The sequence below is a fragment of the Paramisgurnus dabryanus genome, chromosome 13 (genome assembly GCF_030506205.2).
Source record: "Paramisgurnus dabryanus chromosome 13, PD_genome_1.1, whole genome shotgun sequence".
Lineage (NCBI taxonomy): Eukaryota > Metazoa > Chordata > Actinopteri > Cypriniformes > Cobitidae > Paramisgurnus > Paramisgurnus dabryanus.
In genome coordinates this window covers 87,030-112,300 of record NC_133349.1, presented here as the reverse complement: position 1 = coordinate 112,300, position 25,271 = coordinate 87,030, and the positions used below count along the sequence as shown (strand labels likewise).

Here is a 25,271-nt window from a genome sequence, read left to right as displayed (position 1 = left end):
GGACATTTACAACAGCCTAGCTTAGTGGGAACAGAATCAATAACATGCACACATTACTGGAAGATTTATTAATTAACCAAAATGTATTTGTACATTAGCTGAAACAGAAGAGTTTTATCAAAATTAAATTCAAAAATATGCACACTGAAAGTAAATGAACGGTCAGTACTTAAACCTGATAACTAAATAACTCATCACCAATACACATCAAAGAGTTCAAGGTGCTGAATTAACAAAGTCCACAAAACGGCAACTTATTAATTGATCTCAGAATATCACACTGACCGTAAAGAGTGCAGTTCTGTCACGTGATGCTTAGTCTCTTGTTTAAATATCGATGTTGATCTGAGCGTAACGATATTGCAGGGATGAGGGATTTCGCAGGAGAACTATGCCCCGCTGCTCCTGCGGCTGCTGCAACAGCATGTGAAGGAGCCCCGACACGCTGATAAAGGCCAGAGCTTCACCACAACCGGCTGCCAGAGAGAAATCACCTTTCTGAACCCAGCCCAGCGTCAGCCGACTGCAGTGAGACAACACGCTGGGCAGAGGCTGTGGCCAAACGCCCCTCATAAGCCTGACGGGCAAACCCTCGTTGCCGTCCTTGGGTAGATCTGAGGTGAAGTCTTTAGACGTGGGCCTGGTCTTGTGTTTCAGCATGTTTTTGATGTGGTCTTTGTGCAGGGGCTCCAGGGCGCCGCCGCTTCGACTGTCTTTAAGCAGAAGCTGAAGATCAGAGATTGTGGGGACGCAAACCGTGGCATGTAGAGCTGGCTGTCCCTTACACAACAAACGTAATCGCACCCAAATCAGACTCTGGCCCCATTCCCTCTGCAGAGCTGCGGCCGCCTCAGGCGTTAGCACCGAACGGGTCGCTTGCCGACCCCGAGAGCAAGGACGACACCACGCCGACAGCTGCCTCAAAGCAGTCCGACTCCTGAAACACACGATTAGCGTGACGTTACAGCAGACTTGAACAAATCTAGTTGGTTTAGAAAAACACTCTTGTGGTCAAATGTATTTCTTTCAGCACAACAGAGATGCATGCAGGCTACAACGTCACATGGATTTGGAGTGGACGGACATGTTGTGATGTCACTGTAGTACATGAAAAACTTCAGCCTAGCAAGGCACTCCGCTGTGCACAAAAATGTCATCCATTGAAAAGCACAAATGAAAGTAATGATGTTGCTTTAGTAAATTACACAGATTTGTTCTTCATAAGCTATCAAAGTCATCGGTCAGTATTCTTTTCTCAGACACACACACACATCTACATTTACTACATGTACATTTACATGGGAAAGGAGACGACCTTACCTGTCTTAAAGCATATCAAGTTCTAGAACTATAAACAATTACACCCTACATCAGAAATTTTGGCCAACAGCGTAATACAAAAGTTACCCACTTCTTTACAACAAAGACAACATCCAGTTGGGTTAGTGAGCAAATACAGAAAGATTCAGTTTGATCACATTGTATTTTTTCTATTGTTTACCTCATTTGTAAGTAGCTTTGGACAAAAGCGTCTTCTGCTAAATGACTAAATGTGATTTTAAGTTTGATGTAAATTTGGTGTTGATTGTGTGTCAACCAGGGCTTTGAACCAGAATTTTTTCCCAATTGGTTCATTCCGAACAGAAACTGTATTTTAACGTTTCCGGTTTTCGGTTCAACCCTAAAATTGACGTTCCTGAACTGGTTAGAACAATAAAAAAAATGGGTTCCCGAACCGGTTAATAACGTTCCATGTCAGCTATGGGACATATAAATAAGTAGGCTGATCATTAGGAAATTAAACTTAAATTATTAGTCTACATTATTTTCCTTAAGTCTCTATTTTGTCATCAAACATTAAAGGGATAGTTCACCCAAAAATGAAAATTCTGTCATCATTTACTCACCCTCATGTTGTTACAAACCTATACAAATTTCTTTGTTCTGATGAACAGAAAGGAAGATATTTTGAGAAACGTCTGTAACTAAACTGTTTGTGGACCCCATTTACTTCCATAGTATTCTTTTATCTTACTATGGAAGTGAATGCGGTCCACAAATGGTTTGGTTACAAACATTTCTCAAAATATCTTCCTTTCTGTTCATCAGAACAAAGAAATTTATGTGGATTTGTAACAACCTGAGAGTGAGTAAATGATGACAGAATTTTCATTTTTGGGTGAACTATCCCTTTAAAAAAGGTTACCTTAAGGCAGGCGTACACGGTGCGATTTTTGCTGTCGTAGGGGCTCGCATGCGATTTTTTTTCCTCGGGAGCAAATCGTTCATGCTCGTATGGTCGCGGCTCGCACCGTGTGAGAGGAATTACGAGCGGAGCCGAGCAGGTTACGAGCACCTTACGACCTCCCGATAATTTTTAAACATGTCAAAAAAGTTCGGGAGCTGTCGGTATAAATTCGTAGTGTTGGTGCGGGTGTACGAGACGATCTGGCAAAGCACTTGAAGTTGACCAATCAGAATGTACAAAACGCAGAAGAAGAAAGACAAATGTAGCACTGCTACCTCAAATCTTGATGACTACTCTATAGCTGACTATGTTTCGCGCACATACACACTCCGGTGACCGGACATCATGACAAATATGTACAGGTCCTTTCAGTGACGACCTCTTGATCAGCTTATTTGCCTGAAAAAAACCTGTCATATGTGTTTTTGTGATGTCGGGTCACAGCTTTGGATGTGTGTGGAAACAGGAGAGAGTGTAGTTGTTTTAGGCTATACCGCTGTTCTGATAAGTGCTACCACAATGCATTAAACGAGGCTGATGATATTAAAACTTTTTTGTTTTACTTGTTGATTTTTCTTTACTTGTTAATATGTCTTATCATTATTTACAATGTAAACATAAAATAAGCCAACTAAATTATGTAATAAATACATTTAAAAATTATTAGACTCCGTGCAGAGACCACTGGTTTAAATAGTACAGGATGTACAAAGAATGTCGCAATTTTTGTGTAATCCAAGCTGTGCCAAAGTTGCTGTAGTTTCATAAATGATTGGATATTAAAAGGGCTGTCGCGACAGAAAAAAGCAACGGAATGTCCATGTTTAATAGGCTATAAGATATGCATTTATTGAGAGAGTACATAAACATGATGATCATATGCGGAGACGATGTTTCCCATCTTATTATGGAGCTTCTGCTTTAACAACTGAGCTTGTTCGGTATTTTTACCCACATATATATTCTTTTACATATTTTCGACCAAAGGAATGAATGATATAGCCCAGTGTAAGTTATATGGTAGCCTTAGCTTGTTTTGAAATGATGAGAACATTTAAATGACTAAAAATGTAGGCTATCTCTGAAACTTTATTTAAATAATGATTAATTTGTTTTCATACTATATTTGTATTGCTATATATTAATTAACATATAGGCCTACTGTGAAAATGCCCTATATTAATATGCAATGCCTTCTGTATGGCATTTATTTTGTGCAGTTACAGGAGCATAAATGCTGCGGTCTCACTTTTACTTCAAGACACCGCATTGACCGAACATTTGCACATAACAAGCCTAGACAATGTGCTTTATATTAAATTAAATTATTTTCGTTTTACAAATTAATATTTGGCTATAGATGTGTTGTCTTAATAATTTAATTATAAAGGAAAAGACGTGTAACGTTAGCTTGCGTTTTACCTCATTGCTCCTCATTCTGCATTTACAAATAAATAAATAGGCCCACTGAATGTGTTTTTTGAACGGTCATATTTATAAAAAAGCAACAATATATGTAACATTAATAATAGCATATTTACTTGGCACCACAAACATGATGTATTAAGACGGTAAAACCGCATATGTGCTAGCACGAACAATCACTGCCAGAGAAATTCCTTCACCGCCACAGAACTAGACCTATATTGCAATTTCGGAATGCATAAATAGAAATACAAAAGAACAGAAATTCCAGGCTGTTTTATATACTAAGCCAATATCTTAAACCTATTCTTTTTGTTTTATTTTTTTGTACATTCTGCCACAACGAAAGGAACCCCCTTTCATCCTCACAGGTGTGAAAATGCTTACATCAGAATTCGTCAAGTCGTACAGTAAAATCTTGTCGTGTGTGACTGCGTCCGAATTATTTTCGTATAAACTCACTCGTGTCGTGTGCGAGAGCTCACGACGTTCCGACCGTCAGAATTCGCACCGTGTACGCCCAGCTTTATGTAAGCGGCATAACTGTAATTCTGACATGTCTTAATTTGTTAAGTGCACTTACACACACACACACACACACACACACACACAGATTGAGGACGAATTCCAAACAGTGCTTCGGGAAGAAGATGCAGCATAAACAGTCGCTCCACATAAAGTGAAAATTATGTTGGTTTTCAGTGCTTTATTCACCAGATGGGTTTTAATGGGCTACAGTATGAGACACAGTAGCACAACTCTCTCTCAAGTTTATACATCAAAAGTTCTGATCTTTGAAGGGCAGAGTTGGACCGGACACATTCAACCGCATGTGTGTACAGAAAATTGCTCACTTTAGCGTCTTTTAGGGAGTACATTTTTAAAATCACTTAAATGTTAACATTTGCAAGCCTTGAAACATGTGCAAATGATCAACTTTCACCCTTATTTAAATTTGCGTATTAATCCGCGAATGGCATGCGAGCCAAACCGTGGGTCGTGATATGTTCGGATCATGGATCAACTGTGATCCGTTTCACCACTAATTAGTAAAAAACAAACATATTGAGATACTTGGTAGCCTAGAATATTTCCCTCTTATGATTGAGCATTAGAGACTTAGGCTTGAGTAGGCTTCTTGCTAGTGGCAAGCTTCTCATTTCTCTGATGAGTCAACGACTACCGGAAGTGAACTTCACCGAGTCATTTTAGACAGAAATCTTGTCAAAGAACGGAAAAAATAACGGTATTAACCGGTTACCACTATTTTAAATAAACGTTTCTGTTCTGGAACATATTTTTTGAAAGTTTCTGGTTTTCGTTCTGTGAACCGGTTCAAAGCCTTGGTGTCAACATCATAAATCTAGAGTCTGACCTCAGTACTGTGAATTCTGGTGGTCCGGTTCTGCAGCTGCTCGTGGTCTCTGCGCTCAGCTTTACAAGCTCCTCCCACTCCTCCGTCAGCTGTTGCCAGGGACAACGGAACGGCGCAAGGCATCCATGTTTAATGTAGTTAGTCCGCTTCGATGGAGGACGCCTAGCGGTGAAACACTCGAGTAAATATACATGATCAAAACACTTTCATTATGTTTATACAAAAGGTTTTCCTCACCTTTTAAACTTGTCTATAAGCTCCGCCTCCTGCTCTGATTGGAACAGGGTCCCTGCAGGGCAATCTGGGTAATCGTGGGGGAAATGAGGTTGACCTTTAAACTGAGAATGCATGACACTCATGTGCAGGCCACCAACACGAACGCCGCGATATACCTGCAACAGACATCAGTGAAACAACAGACTCTTGAAACGTTTCTTTAAAATTAAATGCCTTTATTTACAGGTAAAGAGACAGAAAAAAAACAATATCATTATGAGTTAGGGTTTACAAACTGATTATTTATGTCAAAATAAGAACTATTTCAGCAGAAAAATCTCTGTTCAGAGAAATCAGTCATGAAAGATTAGATGTAAAATCTTTACCAGAGGGATCCAGAATGCCATGCCCCAGCCCTTCGGAAGCAGGAGATCCCAGCCAGATCCCCAATGTCTCCGATCCTCACCATGCACACGACCTGACTGATGAACCAACAGTACTGGAACACGAGCCTGCGGAGGAGCCTTCAGCCTCGAACCTGGAACCAACATCTCACTCCTCATCCTGTTGAGCTCCTGACACACACACACACACAGATATAATATATGAATAATCATAAATAAGTATGAAGCACGCCAAAAAAACTAATGAGAAAGGCCAGACAGAATCTGCAGACTTTTTGGCATTTCTTATGAATTAAACTGAACCAATAGATAAAGTGCAGGTCAGGACCATAGATGTATATTTTGTACACATAATAACATGCATTACAGTTTATTTAAGCAACATGGCTGGAGCTGAAGTGTGATACAGCTCTTTATCAACACAGCTGTGATTAGGCCAGAGGCACGATTCAATCACAGCCATGTTGATATAGAGCCACATCACGCGACTACAAGAGCCATGTTGTGTTTATACAACAGCTCGACAGCAAAAGTGTGCAGATAAAGCAAAATCAACACCAGAGTCTTTTAAAGCCAGAACTGCTTCCTTTCACCACAGATTTTAAGCTCGGGGTGACGAGTAACCCTTTCAGACGTTTGTTTTGACTACCAGGTGTGAGTTTTTATTGCATGTGATGAAAGCGTGTAGAGCGTGTTAGGGTTAGGTGTTAAAAACAAATTTGTAAAAGGGTTAAAATGGCGCTCTGTGACTTATACAGCCGAAAAGATAGAGGCGAAGTTGGTGATCAATAACGGCGCTTTAGATGTTCTTATTTGTTGTAGTATTTACTTTATTGGCTATGACAGGAATAAACACAGAAAGTGCTAAGAAAGAGCGTTTGTGCAGGTGAATGTGTGACCGTCTGCTCTGGTGGCAGCTTTATCCAATCACAAATACGACTTGTGGTGAAACGATATAAACGGTGAAGCCGTTCCCATAATGATACAGTGGGAATTTCGCATAACTGCATGGAAACGCCTCTCAGCCAATCAAATTCAAGAACCAGAAAGAACTGTTGTTTAAAGTGTTATATATTATAGCAAAATAAAAAAGCGTGTGTTAATAGACCCTTTTACTGTTTGTACACAAAGATGACGTGGCAGTGTATGCGTGGACAGTTTGGCAACGGAAGTATGGTAAGAATCAGCAGTGAAGCAACACAGACAGAGAAAGTTAATTTAAAAAGTTGACTTATTACATTTTTCAACACAGCTGCAGATCCGTGTACTATAGTGGAGTGGATAAAAGATGTTAGCAGATGGCCAAAAATAAAGTTGCCACTTGCCAGATACAAATATACGTACATTATATAAGTGCAACCAAATGCAACAACCAGACATTTTAATGCTGGGAAACGAGTTGCTAACACTTTAGAACCAATGGGGAATAACACCACTTCTATTGCCAAAATGCGCACGCAGGCTATTTGATCACATGAGCTGTAAAAGGGTCTAGATGTTCTCATGATGAATAGCGGGTATCAAGATACACAATGTGTACACAAAGTGTCGTCTGTCACGTCGTGAAGTTGACAGAGACAAGAGAAGTTTCCTTTACTCCTCCGCAGTAAGTTTTATTTTAGATATCACAAATGGGTTGTGCTCTCTCTCATTAAAAGAGAAGTTAAATAATCCTGATGCTCACAACAAACAGCACTGATCCCTACTGCTCACAAACACACGCACATGTATGCTTGTCAATGACGGGCGCTAAAATCTACAGGCATTAATTTTAGAGATGATACCATTTTTCTCTTCCCGATACACAGTACTAATCAGATACCTGGGTGTGTATCTGTATATATTACTAGCCCTGTATGAACAGATATAATTTTTTTATGGTGTGCTTTAGACTTATTCCTTAAAGGGACACTTCACCCATTTGCATTAAGCTTTGTCTAGTTAAAACCCCAGTCATGTTTTTGAATGGTCGTGCATCATTGCTGCAGTTGCCGCTGAGACAGGAGAAATACAGATTTCAGTGTTGCACTTCCTTCTTTCAATGATGTAATAATCATCATTTTGCATCATTGAAAGAAGGAAGTGCAATGTCTTTGTTGAGGGAGTGAGACTGCAAACAAAAAATTTTCTCTGTCAAATAGGCACCAAATTCTAAATGTATGTTACATTTCGACTAGAAATATGACATACTTTCAATAAAGATTAATGTTTCTACGGGTGAAATGCTCCTTTAATAAACATGAACAAATACATGCAGTGAACTAGAGCAGTTTTATTATTATTGATAGTAACATTAAAGCAATAAGCCCCAAGAAGCAGTGGGTTAAAGTGCTTTATAACAGCTAAGGGGCGTTGTTAGGGACGAAGCCCCCTTAGCTTCCCTAATGCACTGTATCACCACTTCAGTGTTTAACTTGTGTAAAAGCGCCACCTAGTGGATAATAGCGGATTGAATTAATACCCCCCGGGAAACAACAATATTTATTGACACTTATCTGGATATCGTCATTAATTGTAAGATTATTGACAAATTAATATGATTAAAGAATGAGGTGTTTATTTTCATTAATCATAGTATCACTGCCACTGCTGCTGTAGTCTATGTAATGCGGTCCGAACCGTTGGGGGTACTTTATTACAGTTCAGAACGCGTTTCAACCAATCAGAATGAAGAACCAGAACTGCCCGTTTTATAATATTTATTTTCCTAAGTGAAACTTCAAATGCAGCCACAAATTTATCACTGTAAACTGAAAGGGTATTTGAGTTGGAGGATATTTTACAAAATAATCTCTCTAAAACATAAATCCCAGAAACAATTTTGTAAAATATAAAAAGGTATTTCATTTTTTAAATACAAAAGCAAAAAGAGTTCCTTAAAAAACACTAAGTACAGACAGAGACTTGAGTGTACCATTCTTGTTCTTCGGCGGAGATGCCACCCATCAAAATTGCAGCATGGCATATGAGACACGTCACCGTTTTACTAGTCTTTAATACTGCCAAACAGCGGGCATACGGCTGCACGTTTTCATTTTTTCACCGCTCTAAACAGTGGTCATATGTGGCAACTTCCTGTGCTTGGATTCAGAGCAGTGAAGAAGAAATGAGTTTTGCTTTGCAGCGAGCATAACTAGGTCTTAGTATTGGAACGGTACATGGGTTCAAGTACTTGCGGTTTCTGATGACAGAATTTTTTGTGGTATTGGCCCCATTTCTGAAACTGGTAACAAAATCGGAAAAACCCTTGTTTGTTCTGTAGCATGAGTTAGTGTGCGAGTTCACACGCATGTTTAATTACCTGTTCGGACATTCGGTTGTGTGTCACGTTGTGTCTAACAGATGCATCCCACAACACGCTATCACTGCAATGAGCTGCAACTCCTCTAAGAACCAAATCTCTCACCAGGTCATCATCTAACAAACAAACACAAACACACAAACACAAACACACAAACGCTTGCAAACACATTGACAAATACTCATAGTATTCATAATTTTTCCTTGCACTGCTGCAGTGAGACTGAGTGCTGAGCGTGTGTGAGACAGACAGACCTCAGATCAGATCCTGCCAGGATTTGAACCTGGTTCATCTGCATGGAAACGCAGAGGCTCCCAGAGCTCAGGGTCTAACAGATACACACACGCACGCACGCAGACACACACACACGCACGCAGACACACACGCACGCACGCAGACACACACGCACGCACGCAGACACACACGCACGCACGCAGACACACACACACACAGAGCACGTACCTGGGCTCTGCTGTAGGTCAGGAACAGGTTTACCACATCTCTTAGGTAAAGTGAGTCTTGGGTCTTCTACAGTCAGTCCCAACACACAGCCTGCTGGAAGCTCTCCAGTTGAGCAAAGTCCTGAAACACACACACACACACACACACACACACACACACACACACACACACACACACACACACACACACACACACACACACACACACATTCAGTTATGCAAATGATGATACATCACAGACATTCACATAATGTTAGGGTTAGCAAACAAAAATGCCATTTTTAAAATTGTCCTGGGAAAACCCATCACATGATGAAATTTGTTTTAATACCATTAGAAAGGCTTTTTCAAATGGGTTTTTGTTTCCTTCATAGCAAATGTTACGGTTATTTAAAGTTGGAATTTTTGGAAAAATGGGTTTAAAGAGAGACAATGAAAATAAGAGCACAACAATCAAGTATTTAAACTCACTTTAATGTGGTGAAAGATTTATTTTATTCACTATACATGTTGTTAAAGATACAAAATGGTCACTTTGAACACAAGAAACACACTTGTTTTGAACATTATTGTAAACTATGGATGTCAATTTATGCAATTTCCCATATTCGATGATCGTTTAAATTAACAATCAATCAATCTAATAATTGTTAACTCTTACAGTGCAATAAGCCTTTGCTGCAGTGTTATATAGCCAATGACATGAAGTGTGCATAAAAACGCCAGCATCCTCACGCAAATTAAAAGGTTTAATGTTGTCTAAATAACATGCTAGTTGGATTGTAAAATGAGTCAATATAGTTGGTGTTTTGATAATTTTTCTCGTAATGAAATATAATGACTAATAGACACAGTGTATAACTTCACACGGGCACTCTGCAACAGTCGCATGAAAGTCCATGTCAAAATACAAGTTTCACTATCATCAAGTGTTATTTTTCTAGTTGTTCACCTCGCGTTCCGAGTCGTTGATACACTGTTTGTTGTAATAATTTCCAAGCATAGACCTGCGGCGTACTTTCAGCAAAGATGCTTATATTACGGAGATGGCAACCTTCCATTAAAAAACACGCAAGAGTCAACTTGGCTAGCGGGTAGCGCCTCAGCCAGTCAATAATGATCAGTGAAATACGTTGCGGGCGTTCAGACTCGAAGTGTTACGACAGTCAGTCACAGTTCACATTTTACAGTTTAATGCCAGAATTTAAGATTACATTTTAATCCGTTTATTAAAACGGCTTCTGGTCTCCTTCCCTGCAGAACTTTAAGGCTAAATATAAACGGATTAGTTATAAAAAAATTCACCCCCCGCACAGCTGTCATGAAGGGCAAAATTAGCTATAGCCCTATAGACCAAAAACATATTTTGTAGCAAAAGTGAATTATGCCTAGATATTTTCAGAGAAGATAGACAGGATGTTACAGAATAACAATTTTATAAAAACCTATATTTGACCAAAAAAACGGACATTTGACTTTTTTTCTGAAAATGTTTCAGCGTGACATCCGAAAGGCTTTCCCAGAATGCATCCCAAATGTGTTTTGTTGCAAAGTTGCCGTTAGTCTGATTGAAATAAAAAATATTCACACTTGGTCCGAACACGTGAACAGGCCTGTTGAACTGTGTTAATAAAGTATAGGGCACCTAAACAGACACTTGGACTATCATGTGATATTAATCATCATCACCTCTCAGAAGATGAAATGTGCCTCTCTGTTGTTGATGGACGCTCATGTTAGTCTGATCTTTACTGTAATTTGACCACCAGAAACCAGACGGCTCGGCCGTCTCTTTATCCTGTAAAAAAAAATGAGAATACCTGCATGTAAATGACGCGCTGACATGAGTGTGAAAAGTCATCACTGAGCTCTTACCTCATTGGCTGGCTGAAGTGTGTCTGTGAGCACCAAGTGAGCCAGAGGACCGATCAGACGATAACGCACAATCTCCATGGTGAGGTCGCTAAACAGAATATTATGATTAAAGGTGGAGTGAAAAAAATCCAGAGCCTGGGAAACAACCGTCTGTATGATTTGATCATGACTGCATTTAGCCAGAATCTGTCATGCTGTTGAGTTCACTTTTGTCTAATAGAGAAAATTACAGAAGCAGCCCTGAAAAATTTTACATTAATGGAGCTGTTATAAATGTTTAGATGATAAGAACATATTTAAACACAAGACCTTACATTGTTTTTAAAAAGTTTTGTGATTTTCACAAGTTTCACAAAATGCCTTCCAGTAAATTTTTTTTTCTATAAATATATAAACATACAAATATACCAAATGAAAGAGCAGATCCTCTGCTTTTAAACAAACAAATCCTATCTTCATGTGTTCTCTTTTCATAACCTTTAAAATATGGGTAGGTTTCTTCAAAAATACCACATTTTGGGCAAACGCTGAAATAATAGCATTTTTGTAAAGGAATTTTGTTAGAGATCAGATTCAGAACAGTTATCAAAACATATACAGAGTTTAAAATTAATTTTATTCGTTTTCGCTTCAGTTTTTTTTTATAAACTGGGTAATAGCACAATAACAGATTACTGTAAAAACTAGTCAGGAAAGCGTCATTGGCAGGGAAATATTTTCTCTTAATTGACGAGATAACTCCTCGTTGGCGGGGAAAGAGATAAGTTCTGGTGCTTTGGTGTTTTTAAACGTTAGCTTTTCAACAATTTTTTAATTTGCATTATTTGCGATATAAGTTAGTTAAGTCATTTTGACTGGCATGAGGGAATATATTCATATAACAGCAATGATAGAAGTCAGAGAATTTAGCTATAGTAGAAGAAACTATAAGTGCTTCATTATGATTATTAAATATAACACTATTATTAGTTCAAGCAAAGGATAGGATCTTAACAATACTTTTTTATAATATTAAGCAATGGATGCAGAAAAATTAGTTTTCTTTGTCAAGAGTGGATGAAAGGATGACAGAGGTGACAGACGATGTTTATGACCATGTACATCAGCTATCACCAAAGACTGCCAAACACTGCTAAATTTATATTTCATTTCATTTTTAACAGCTGTAAATGTAACAACACTGCTGCTATGTTGTTTTAAAATAATTGAATGTTTTATAAAACAAAAAGTTAATAACTGTCATTTTCTTCAATCCTTTAAATATTATACATGAAACATTTTAGTGTTAAGTGTGTTGTTGAGCCACGGTACACATGCACATGTTCATCAGGATAGCACCACCTCCACCTTATCTTCAGCCAGGAAAAACCTTCATTAATATTCACAGCATCAAGCAACATCAATGTTTTGCATTTACCTGATTGTGATAGCAGTATCAGCGGACCGCCAACACACAGGTGTCCCAGCGGCCCGCATCCCGTCGCCCAAAAGCTTTTTAGAGGGAGAATCAATGCCATCTTCATCGTCTCTCTTCCTCTTCCTTCCTGTAAGTGTCTCTTCAACAGTACAAATCTCCTCAGAGGTCGACGAGACGTCAGAACACTGACATACCAACAGCAGTTCAGAGAGGACATCCTAACATGCGCACACACACACACACACACACACACACACACACACACACACACACACACACACACACACACACACACACACACACACACACACACACAGTGTCAGAGAAAGACTTTGACAAATCCTAATCATGCAGAATCTAAACATAAAACACGGTTAGGTCCACACAGCAGCAGAATATGGCTCTCACACACATACTGAAGTCCCATAAAGGGAAAGGTCACCCAAGAACATTGACCCATATGTTGTTCTTAACCTGTAGGAGTTTCTTTCTTCAGTTGAACACAAAAAAAGGTACGTTGATAGTCGATGGTAAGCACACAGTGGATGGTACCCATTGCCTTCCACAGTATTTGTTTTTTTTTACAGTGGAAGTCAATGGGTATTAGGGATGGGCACGGGTACTCGATTGCTTAAGTACTCGAACGTGGCATCAATGTTCGATCACGAAAACAATGATCATGTTCATTTATTTTTTTGTAGTTATGGCGGCATTTGGATGTCTGGTTAGCATTACAAGCGCCTGTGGTAGTAAAGACTGAGTGCGTGTTTGACGTTGTGTTGAGCTACGCAGACCGGCGTATGACATCAATAACGTTAACATGCATGATTAAAAAAACAAACAGATAAAGTCCGCTCACCCGCGCCGCGGCAACCCATCGACCACGCAATGCTGTGGAGCCGAACACACCGCACATCACTGAGGCATTATAGTTTAAAAGGATGTTGTGATGCAAATATCATCTCATATTTAAACATCAAGAGATACCAGAGAGCCATACAAGCATTAAATCTTGACTAAGAACTAGGGGTGTGACGAGACACTTAATCCACGAGACGAGACCAAACACGAGATTGGGTTCACGAGAACGAGACGAGACAATATTTTTACACTTTTTAAGAAACCCTCAATGATAAAATAAATGAATAAGAAACTGAAATCACATTATTTTTTAAATGTTTTAACTAATCAAGGACTGGCTCTAACAATTATTTTGCTAACTGATAATGAAGTAATTTGTTATTTTGGGGTAATAAAAATAGACCCAAGTGAGCAGTAGCATTTAAAATTGCATAATAACGAAGATGCAATTGGTTCAAATAAAGTATTAAAACCAAGTTACATTAAACAACATTAACAAACATTACATTTGTGCCCTATAAATAAAATGATTATGTATGTATTGTAACAAATGCCTGCAGGGGGTGATAGTGGACTCGTCTTGTGGACGCATTCTTCACTTTCACTTTCACTTTAGATGGAGAGAAACGCTTATTTTTAGCCAAACAATTTTTAAATCCATTTGAATATTTAATATATGTCCATTTCTTTACAATAGAAATGATACAGCCACCTTCATTTTTAAATACAGCCACACATTAAATCATGTAAACTCTGAGTGAGGGTTTAATCTGCTGAGACTTCACATCTGAAACTGATCAACAGACAAACACAACGCGTCTCACGCCTTCATGCGAGTTGCCAAACGAACATTATTGGAAACCCAAACAAAAGAGCACACGCAGTAATAGACAGAATATAATGCATGCACTGTAAAAGGTTTAAAGAGAAGCTGCATACGTCATCGAGGTTTATTTCAGATCATTAACTGAGCATTACATTTGCAAGTCGTGAGCATATTACAACAATTTGTGATTAACTAAATAATTAGTAAACTTTATAATTGTTAATGGTCTCTAATAAGACAGTGATGAAGTAAATGCAGTTTAAAAATTCGACCTCCGAAGGATGCAGTCTTTTATTTGAGTAATCTCGCGAAACACATTTAATCTCGCGAGATCTCGTCACACCCCTACTAAGAACAGTTGAGAGGACGACCCAACACAGCTTATCACTAAAATGATAGCAAAAGACTTAAAGCTGCTTAATGTTATGAAGCTTGTGCTTTGACTGAAGGTGTTTCAAAGCGTGCTTTTATTGTGCACATCCACACCGGGCGTTAAACTTTACTAGTACATAACTTAGTTTAAGTCTTGCATTTTGTGCAGATATATGCACGTTGTATAATACATTTATGTTGTATATAAGGCTTAATATTATATCGAGTGCATCATATAGAAAGCCCATCAGTTTGTGTTTATTAACCCTTTAGTTTCACTATATACAGGTACAAAATACCTTTTTTATTTTCAACTGCAGAAAAAACTAGGGATGCACGAATGCAGGGATTTTCATGGCCGATTTTGATACCGATTTTTTACAAACAAATTGGCCGATTCCGTTTTTTATTCTTATCAAGCATCAAAAAGAAGGAATGAAAGTATACATAAACAAGATGTTAATTTGGTATTTAACAGGCTTAACTAGGGGTTGGCTATTGAAAACAATAACTGTAACCATCTGAAATTAACAGACTTTTGATACTCATTGTGATCTGGTGATGAATGTCTGACCAAGTTTGTTGTGCAGAATGCAGGGCTGATAAAAAAAAGAGAATTAATCAAGTTAAGATGAAACGGGTTATTTTTTGTTTGAAGTCAGAGACTTGCTTACAACTTTTTTTTTTTAATGCTGGCAGGGAAAGAGTAAAGACAGAGTCCCCAACCACAGGGTCGCGATCCAGTACCGGACTGTGGATGAGTTGCCACTGGGTTATAAGAATGTCCTGAAAACAGCTATGTAATAGCTTTATTGGGTGATTTTTCCTTTTAGAGATGACTTTGGATAACCTTGATCATTTTTTTGACTATTGTACCGTGCCGCTCTCTCTCGCAATCACATAGGATTGCTGTGATAAAGTTTGAGCAAACGTTTCTACTAATCTAACTATTTAAATAGAGCAAGAGTAAATGCAGATTTCTTCTGCTCCTATCATCAAGCAGCAGTTTGTAGTTCATAACATTACTTCACTCATCTGTCACGGATGATAAACAAATGTTTCACCGGTTTAAGGGCTGGATGGACCCAGATCCACAGCTGTCTGTCTGATGTATTAGGAACCCGGGGCCTCCACAGGAACTCAGCCGGTCCCAGAGAACCATGGGGAAACTGGTCCGCTCTGTAGAGGTGAAGGTTGCCTTGACGCGCACCTGAAAGAAACAACTCGGCAGCAAACGTGGGACCTAGAAAAAACAAAACACACACAGGTCAGAGACTACATGATTCTTGAACTACACGGCCTGTGCTGACACGAACGCCCAAACAAACAAACCTGTGTGTTTGCTGGCGAGTCGTCCGAGAGCTCTCAGTATTTGTTCTTCAGGACCTTGAAGCTCCAAACAACAGAAATATGACAAATCCTGAAAAAGACATCACGAGAGAGTCCATATACAAACTAGACATTTCAAACCCTGACAGAGAAAAACCTAAGAAGCATTCAAGTGACTGTGTCTCCAGCAGTAAACTTGATATTTCTGAGCATTTGAATCTTTGTCTTTCATTTGATTTAATATTGCCTGTTATCTTTTTACACTCTATATTGTGCTTATTTTTAGTAATCAAACACTTTTAGCTGTTTTAACCCTAACTCAGCAGCAAATGCTTTGGTCAAAACAACTGCACAAACAACTGTGCATGTGTCTTGCAAACACCTTAAAGCTGAAACACTGTGTATATTGAACTATTAAAAGCACAAAATTGTCAAAATTATTCTTGTTCGTTCAGTCGTGACGTAAGGAAAACACCATTTCCAGGTCTAAGCCTCTGCTAATTTCAAGTGAAACTACAATCTCAACAGTGGTTTGTTTATGAGAACTCACACATCATGCATTAAAGCTAAATTAAGCTTTTATAAACTCACAGTGTACACAACTTTCTTCAGGCTGACGGCATCCCAGATACCAATACCTAACCAACTCATTAAAGATGACTGTCTGGTCATCAGGAATTTCAGTATGGAGATAGAGGTTAACTTAGGATCATGATATTTGAGTAGTTTTACAGCACACTGCGAGTGTATGCTAGTGTTGTTTGCTTAAGGCAGTGGTTCTCAAACTTTTTCAGCATGCGGCCCCCCTTGTGTACGGTGCATTCCTTCGCGGCCCCCCCCAAAGAAAATTTATGACAAAAACTGTTCTAAAATGTAACATTTTAATTAAACAAAACATATTAAAGGTATAGCGGAAGATTTTCGTTTTCCGGGTGGATCACCACTGTTATTGGTCATCCCAGATGTCAATCATTCTGATTATATGTTGACGTATAACCGTCGTACGTGCTCGCCTCTACATTCGTTTTCTGCACATGCGCACTTTCACGTGTATGTGTGTTGTGCTACGGTTTCAACCATTCATTGAAGGTCGCGTTCTCACTGTGTTTTTTTCAAAATGTCTGAGGGTCGCAAGAGAAAAAGTGTCTACGAATTGTATGACAAGAAGAGAAAGGACTATAAATAAAGAAACAAGACCAGAACGTTTATGGGAGACTATTTCACACGCTGGCGTGAGCTAAAAGGACAGGTTGGGCTTCCCACGCGAAGTTTCTACTGGAAAGGAACATTTTGTCATGCTATTTGGAGAAATCCATTTAAAATCACTGCTAGTAAAAGTTGATGTAAGCTATGATTTGCGATGCTAGCCCTGGCACAAGTCACGAACCGCACAGACACGGTAAACATGCCGACAGAAACTTGTAAACAGAGCGAAGAGAAGAACTGAGCTCCTGCACGCTCTCTCTCTGTCTCGTGCACGCGTTTAACAGGCGTTCCCTCTCGGGAGCATTTTTTTTTAAATATTGAGGGGCAGTTCTTTTAAATAATTCGGGAAAATCTTCCGCTATACCTTTAAGTTTTACAAAGTAGTGCTGTTGGTTAGCAGCCTTATTTTTTTAGGTTTGATTACACAGAATTCATGATGAATGAATGTATTTTATAAAATGTCATAAAACTGGGGCCCCCCTGGCACCATCTCGCGGCCCCCAGTTTGAGAACCACTGGCTTAAGGCAGGGAACTACACTAACCTTTTCCACTGGTGGCACTTGCGCTACCAACTTTTTCAGTTACTGGTGCAAAATATGATTTGGTCGCACATATTTTTTTCAAGTTATATTAAGGCGCTCTGGATAATAATGAACAATAATGAAACTGTATTGCACAGATATGCTTTTTATTTTACTTGCCATCTTTTAAACCACATGCCGCCTTGTTTTCTTAAACGTTGCAGTGTTTCCCACAGATCTGAAATTTACTTGGTGGTGGTAGCCGGTGAAAAGGGCAATTATTACCCACTGACAAATAATGGTCTACTATACATGTGATGTAGAACTAATAATGTGTGACACAACACAATACTTTGATTCATTGAAAATTAATATTAATTTCACATTATATTTCATCAATCTAACCACCCCAAACTTTCTTTGCCATTAACAAAGCTGACACTGTTTGTCAAAGCACCACGAAAAGACTTACTGTTTTTGCACTGATATATGAAGCAATTAGACCCCTTTTATCAAACTCAATTTAATTAATACAATACTATGTATAGTATATTAATAGACAGTGCAGGTCTATAGATTATAAATGTGACTGATGTTATGACTGATGTTATAATGCTAATAATTTCTATTAGAAAGGCACTTTTACTGCTTTTGCTCTATCTTTCTATTTCTCTCTTGCCGATTTAAAAAGCTTAATCCACTCATTATTTCAGATTTAAAAGTCTACTTGCTGTCCCGGTGACAGACTTTACATTGCTTTGCTCGTTCAGTGCAATTGGCTTGACATTAGCATTGCTTTTTGCTACAATCTCTGTCCAAACTTAATATGGATATGGTTTTAGAAAATATATGGTTAATTAATAATAAGATTATTAAAAAAATGTGAGAAAGAAAATGCAGCGCGTGGTCGTAACAAGAACCATCGCCATAGAAACCGGAGGCACGCTGAAACTGCACTCGAGCTTTAGCGCGGTAGCGCTCATGGCCGTTTTCCGATCGACTCGGGTTATAAACACAACATTAATCAGACTTGGGACCCAAAGTAATTAAACTAGGACGTAACCGGACCCGACAGACCATTTAAAACATAAACCCGGAACGATACGAGTCCCGCGTCCTCTGTGAAGAAAGACCTCTGCTCAAGTTCAGAAACATGGAAGACACTGCGCTTGCGTCCCACACCAATTCATTGAGAAACAGCTGAGCACGCTACGCACACTGATAGGGAGAGACACGACGTGCTTTCACCCAAAATGAAGCCAACGTGTTGATGGCTCAGAGCATGTTATAAAACGTATTCTTAAGATCCACATTTCTGTTTTAATAAATGCTCATAGTAAATCATAGCATATTGTCTAAAACATTAGGTAGCACATTTGCGACCCATTAAAAATTAGGGTCGCAACGGCAGTTCAAAAGGTCGCATATGCGACCATTTTGGTCGCAGTGTAGCTCCCTGTTAAGGCACCTGTTAAGAGTGTTTGGAATTAAAAGCAGTGCTGTGCTAACACAGGTTATTAAACCAAGATCTACTTGAGCTTTACAGCGAGTGTTTGTGTGTTTGTAACCTGTAGTAAGGCATGCGTGTTCATGGCTCTGTAACTGGATCTAAAGGTCTTTGCGGTGGGTTTGTGAGGCAGACAGTAGCTCCATCTTTTCAGCATGTGGAAACGTTTGGCATGCCAAATATGCGTCTCAAGCCACTTATTCTTCCTCTGTCTGCGATTAAACTCCAGAAGTAGGTTGCCATGACGACGACGAGCCTTACGACTCTTGCATTTGGGCGTCTGTTTCTTCTCTTTTTCTGCCGTTTGTTGACTGCGTTCCATCTAAATATAGGGGAACAAAACCGACATAGATACGACAATAAGAATCCCAGAATTTCACTTCACACAAACCACAGCAACTTTAACAAACGCTTCTGCGATCACGGTGTCATTAAGCATGTAGGGGTCTAGCGTGTGCATTACCAGTTTCTGAGCACCCTCTCGCAGACGAATCGGCAGTCTCTTGGTGTTGTGGCTCATTGCTCTTCTGCGCATGTGTTTTGGAAGCGCGTTGAATACGTGACAGCTGCCTGCAGGTTTACTGACGGCCTTAAGCATGGCGTTGACTTCAGCTGCACGAGCGTTGGCAAAGTGAGAAGCTGCAGGAAACATAACATTGCTACTGTTAACACACACACACACGCATACACACTGCAATGCTGGAAATAAATTGATTCCTAAATGAAATCATTGACTAATCCTCACATTCTTCTAAACCTGCACAGCAGACCATCTTCAGTGGAACACCAATTAACAAAATGTGGGAATCAGGTAGAGCCTGAAAATGTAAAACTTCTTTCCTGTTGCCTACAAATCAAACTTGTCTTGTCAAGTACACTTCCGGTTTGATTCTCATATCTGACTTTGATGAATAAAGTCTTAATACGTAAAAAAGCCATGACTTTGTAAAACGTGATTGAAATTTTAAATGTTAAGAGACTGCAAATAAGTCAAATAAAATATGCTTGGCAAGGCTGTGCATTCCACCTTGGCAATAGACATAAAAAGAGACTATACTCTGGGCTTTAAAAGTTTGAAAAGTGTCTGAAACTGCCCAGTGTAGCAGTTACCATTATCTGTCTGTCTGTCTGTCTGTCTGTCTAATATATATATATATCCAAGGTGGTGCAGGGGTGTAGACAAGGACTAATTTGCATATTCATATCTATGGTCCAAGCTGCACAATTGACTTTTACATATGCTATTATGATGAAGTTTTAAGTGATAAAATTATTGACTACAGCGGGACTTTGATGATGTTGATATAACTTCTCTATGCTTTTTTACACTGCTGTTCATGGTATTAATGCAATTCTTTATGTAAAACTTCTGCTCTTGTATCATTTGTTTCTTCTGTTGCAATGTAAGATCGAAATAAATGTCTAGTTTAAAATATTCCCTTTTTCTTTATATTAATTGATGTGCTTTATAATCCATGAAAAAGTATATAAAATTATATTAGATTATAAGCTATTTAAAAGGACAATACATTTGTAATAATAATATATAGTATAAATTAGAAAATTAATATCAGTTTTACTTTTTACGACTTTCTTGTAAAGCTGCTTTGAAACTAGGGCTGCACGATTAATCGTATTTTTATCATGATAACGATATGCGTGCCCCACGATTAATTAATGACAATCGTCGCGATTAATGTGCAAAGACCAAGCACAAAACACACGGTCTAGAATCGAGCAAAGTTTTTGTTATGGGCGGAGTCAGAGTAAACGGAGTGTTTCTTTGCAAGTGCAGTCTGTGTTAAGGTAGAAATACGTTAGCATCACGAGATTTACAGTCATTCGAACATAATGGCAGAGCAACAAGAAGAAAGTGCAGAAATATGTATGTTTAATTCCTCAAAAAGGGTCATACTTCATACATCAAATAGGCCTACTCCATTGTTTGGATATTTCGGATTTGAGGAAAGTGATGTTGATCAGGTAAGTCACGAGACTTGTACAAACTGTGCTCTTGTTCCGTCCAAACGTGAAAGATCAAGAGTTTCAAAAGCTGAAGACACAAGCCGCAACCATAAAAAATCCCCGACCATCCACGACACAGACAACAATAACGGATCGTGTATCATGTAAGTTAGCCAAGGATATGTGTCCAATAAGCACCTTGAGCAGCAAGGGGTTTAAAAAAAAATATTGCCACATAAAAGGCATATCATAGGCATTTTTTATTCAAAAATGTTTTGTTTTTATTTAATTTTAATTTGATATAAATATATATTAGAGCCCTGCATTTCAGCCTTTTTACGCCCATTGGGTCGGGTTTCGGACCAATTTTAACATCACAGTTGATATGCGGCCAGGCCTCTGGATTTTTTAGGCTTCTCCACCTTTATATATAATAATTTAATTAAAAGAAACGTTGAGACAATGATAAATTATAAAAGAAAGACGTTTAACCTATCGCACGAGTCCACCACGCACATTTACAATGCACCTGTTACAACGGTGTTTAGCGTCTCCGCCAGCAGCAGGACCTTCAGCGCATCGGGGAATATGGAGAACTGAATAAAAACCTTAAATACTGTGCATAATCTATAAAAGACTTCTTTCGGTAGTCATGTAAAAATGCGGTGTAAAGCCTTGAATTTTAATTGATGCATAGCGAATGTGTAAGGTAAGGCAACCTGCATGTTTATTTCGTTTCATGTTTATTTAGTTTTGTTTTGATTCATTATTTTTCTGCACCCCGCCGTCTGCGAGCAACAAAGCAGCCCCCCTCCGCTTTAAAAAAAATAGTGTGTTGATAATAAACATTTAAACTAACATTGTTATATGCTGAAAATATATATATTATATAGACGTTATTGTAGGCAAGTTAATTGTTGATTTGAGAGGCTCATTTGATCAAACAAGTCGTCAACATGACGTTAGCTGTCGGCCGCTATCCGCTTGGTCATTATCAAAAACCTTAATTTAACAAACAAAAAAGGCTCTAAAATAAATAAAAGATATTTTATAATTTTGACAGTTAAAACTGAACTGCTTTAATTGCTGCAATAGTCGTACAGCTGTAAGGAATCTGTGTAAGGAGTTATTTTTGTTATTTCTGCGGATTTCTTTTGCAAAATCTATGCGGAATTTTGCGGAATTATTTTACATGTTTTAAAAAGATCTAAGAGAATGGGAGCTGTGGATATTACAAAACAATAAAATATTTTATAATATAGGCCTATAAAATGTATATAATATTATATAAATGGCTGTAAAGTGTAATAAAAATACTGAAGTAAATAGAAGTTCTTCACTAAAAGAATGATCGTATTTTTAATCGTGATCAAAAGTTTGAGCAAAACAATCGTGATCAAAATTTTTCCTGTAATCGTGCAGCCCTATTTGAAACAATGAAATGTTGTAATAAAGTGCAAATAAATGAGACTTAATTTATAGGGGCGGTTTCCCGGACAGGGATTAGACTAGTCCTAGACTAAAATATTTTTAAGAGCTGTCCAAACTGAAAACAACTTGCACTGACATATCTTAAAATACATCAGTGCCCTTTGTTTTGCCTCAAATTGCACACAGGTAATATTTTTAGTAAGGCATGTTTGTTTAAACTAGTTATATTTCCTAATTAAACTAAGGCCTAGTCCTCGATTAAGCTAATCCCTTTCTGGGAAACTGCCCCTAAGTGTTCACAAGAAAACTTACTCGGGGAGCACTTATGGGTCTTAATTTATGGAAAAGAGAAATGTGTTTGTGTGTCACAGGTTAGGAACAATATCAGTGTGAATAAATGAAGACAGATATCTGGGTAATGAGATTGATCACCTGTGATGTATTTGGGCAGATCCTGACTGTAACCCTGACCACCATCCTGATGACCTCTGACCCAGCCACCGACCTGTGACCCTTGTCCTCTTTCCACACCGCGACCTGCAAATGACAAAAACTCGATTACCATCAAAATCATTTCAGCGATGAGAAACAGAAACAAATACAAAACCATCACCTGTGCCGCTGTACGTCACATTTCTCGGCTGATTTTTCATCTTTTTCTGTCTCATTCGATCTTTTGCTCCAGTCATCTGAATAACAGTCAGAATAAACAAAACAAAACAACCTCTTCATATTTAACAAACTATATATACAGGCTTTCGTTATTTATTGACATTAAGGCATTTGACAGACGCTTAGTTTTATACAGAGAGATTTATTATTAAACGAAAGGTTAAACGTTTGAAAGAATATTAATTAAATAGCATGAGGATTGTAACAGCACATACAGAATTTACCTTAAATGCGATGAAATATCCGTGTAATATTTGTAAAGCACCTCACAGTTCGTGAGAGTTTCGTTGCAGCCCGTGCCTTTTCACAACACACGTGCGCGATATGAACTCACTTCCGGCTCTGAAGGTTCAAGGCTGATGGGAAATGAAGTCCAGTTAAATACAAATAAAATAAAATAAACACCAGGCTTATAGTAACACAAACCCTTTAAGTTGTCACACACAATGTCAAGCAATATGTGTTTTCTACTGTCAGAAGATGATCTGCAAATTTGTGAAAAGTTTTAATAATCAATCGAACGTGATTCCCCGTTGCGAAGCGTTGACTACAAATATAATGACGTCGACACCTGCTGGTGAAAAAGAAACATTGTTAAAGCAGCACGGCCACGGAGATACAGTCGTGCTCAAAATTATTCATACCCTTTGTAAATATGACCAAAGACGGCTGTGAAAATAAATCTGCATCGATAATACTTTTGATTCTTAATTTCAAAAATCTACAAAAATCCAACCTTTCATTGGAGAATAATAATTTTAAATGGGGGAAAATCCCACATTTCAGGCCACACAATCCAGGACACCCGTCTCATGCCGTGTTCTTATGTAGTTAACTGATGCAACATCATTGTTTTCCATTTGACTATTGAGATAAAATATTTACTTCATGATCATCATCAGTATCTAGTTAATGTTCATTAGGTAACAAATACTTAAAGACACACAGGGTATAAAAGTTTAACGTCAAACTTTATTTTTAGAATTCAGATAAACATTAACAAAGTGATACTTGTACTTTACATATGAACAAACATTTCAACACAAAAAACACAGGTAAAGTTTAATTTGAATGTATTATTACAGTAAAAATAACAAATAGCAATACTGCAACTCTTGAAAAGAACATTAACTGAATTCACAAAAAAAGATTCCATGTTGTCCTGGAATAAAAAAAAATATTAAGGGGCAGTTTCCCGGACAGGGATTAGACTAGTCCTAGACTAAAATAAATGTAAGAATTGTCCAAACTGAAAACAACTTGTACTGACATATCTTAAAATACATCAGTGCCCTTTGTTTTGCCTCAAAATGCACACGAGTAATGTTTTTAGTAAGGCACGTTTATTAAAACTAGTTATACTTCCTAATTAAACTAAGGTCTAGACCTGGTTTAAGATCATCCCTGTGCGGGAAACCAACCCTAAATGTCAAGGGCTCCCTGAAAACCTTCCATCCATGAGATTGTAAAATCTAAAAACAAAATTAACTGTCAGACAAAATAAAACAAACAAAAATCGGTAAAAGACAATAGGTGTAATGATTAAAAATAAAATGTAAATAGGGAGACATCAAATGTGAACATTGCAGTCAGGCGGAAAATTTGGAACAATGTTATAATAAAGTATCCTAAATATGTTAATGAGAGGAAAAGTTTGGTGTCTAGCCCTGGACTTGAAAAAATGAACTTGATAAGCACTTTTGAGGAAAAGGGAGAGGTTAAGAGTCTTAGATTATTGTTGCAGTATTTAAATGATACAGATGGTCCTGATCTGACCCACACTCCTAATCAGTAGGTGGCGGTAATGCACCTAAAAGTTGTTTGCCAACCGTCAGTAAACTCAAGAAGAAGAAAAGCA

General features: G+C 38.2%; 1 protein-coding gene across 1 annotated transcript; it reads right to left on the bottom strand.

Annotated features, from left to right (window-relative positions):
- Positions 1-47: 47 nt before the first annotated feature.
- pop1 (POP1 homolog, ribonuclease P/MRP subunit) lies at positions 48-23,795 on the bottom strand. Its single transcript, XM_065270612.1, has 16 exons — positions 23,638-23,795; positions 23,355-23,430; positions 23,174-23,278; positions 19,809-19,984; positions 19,407-19,667; positions 16,114-16,201; positions 15,846-16,024; positions 12,723-12,940; positions 11,306-11,393; positions 11,120-11,228; positions 9,432-9,551; positions 8,970-9,085; positions 5,651-5,839; positions 5,286-5,440; positions 5,049-5,210; positions 48-937 (listed from the first exon to the last, which is right to left on the bottom strand). Exons 2-16 carry the CDS (start codon positions 23,428-23,430, stop codon positions 328-330), a joined length of 2,652 nt encoding a protein of 883 aa, XP_065126684.1. The 5' UTR covers positions 23,638-23,795; the 3' UTR covers positions 48-327.
- Between the last annotated feature and the right edge of the window lie 1,476 nt (positions 23,796-25,271).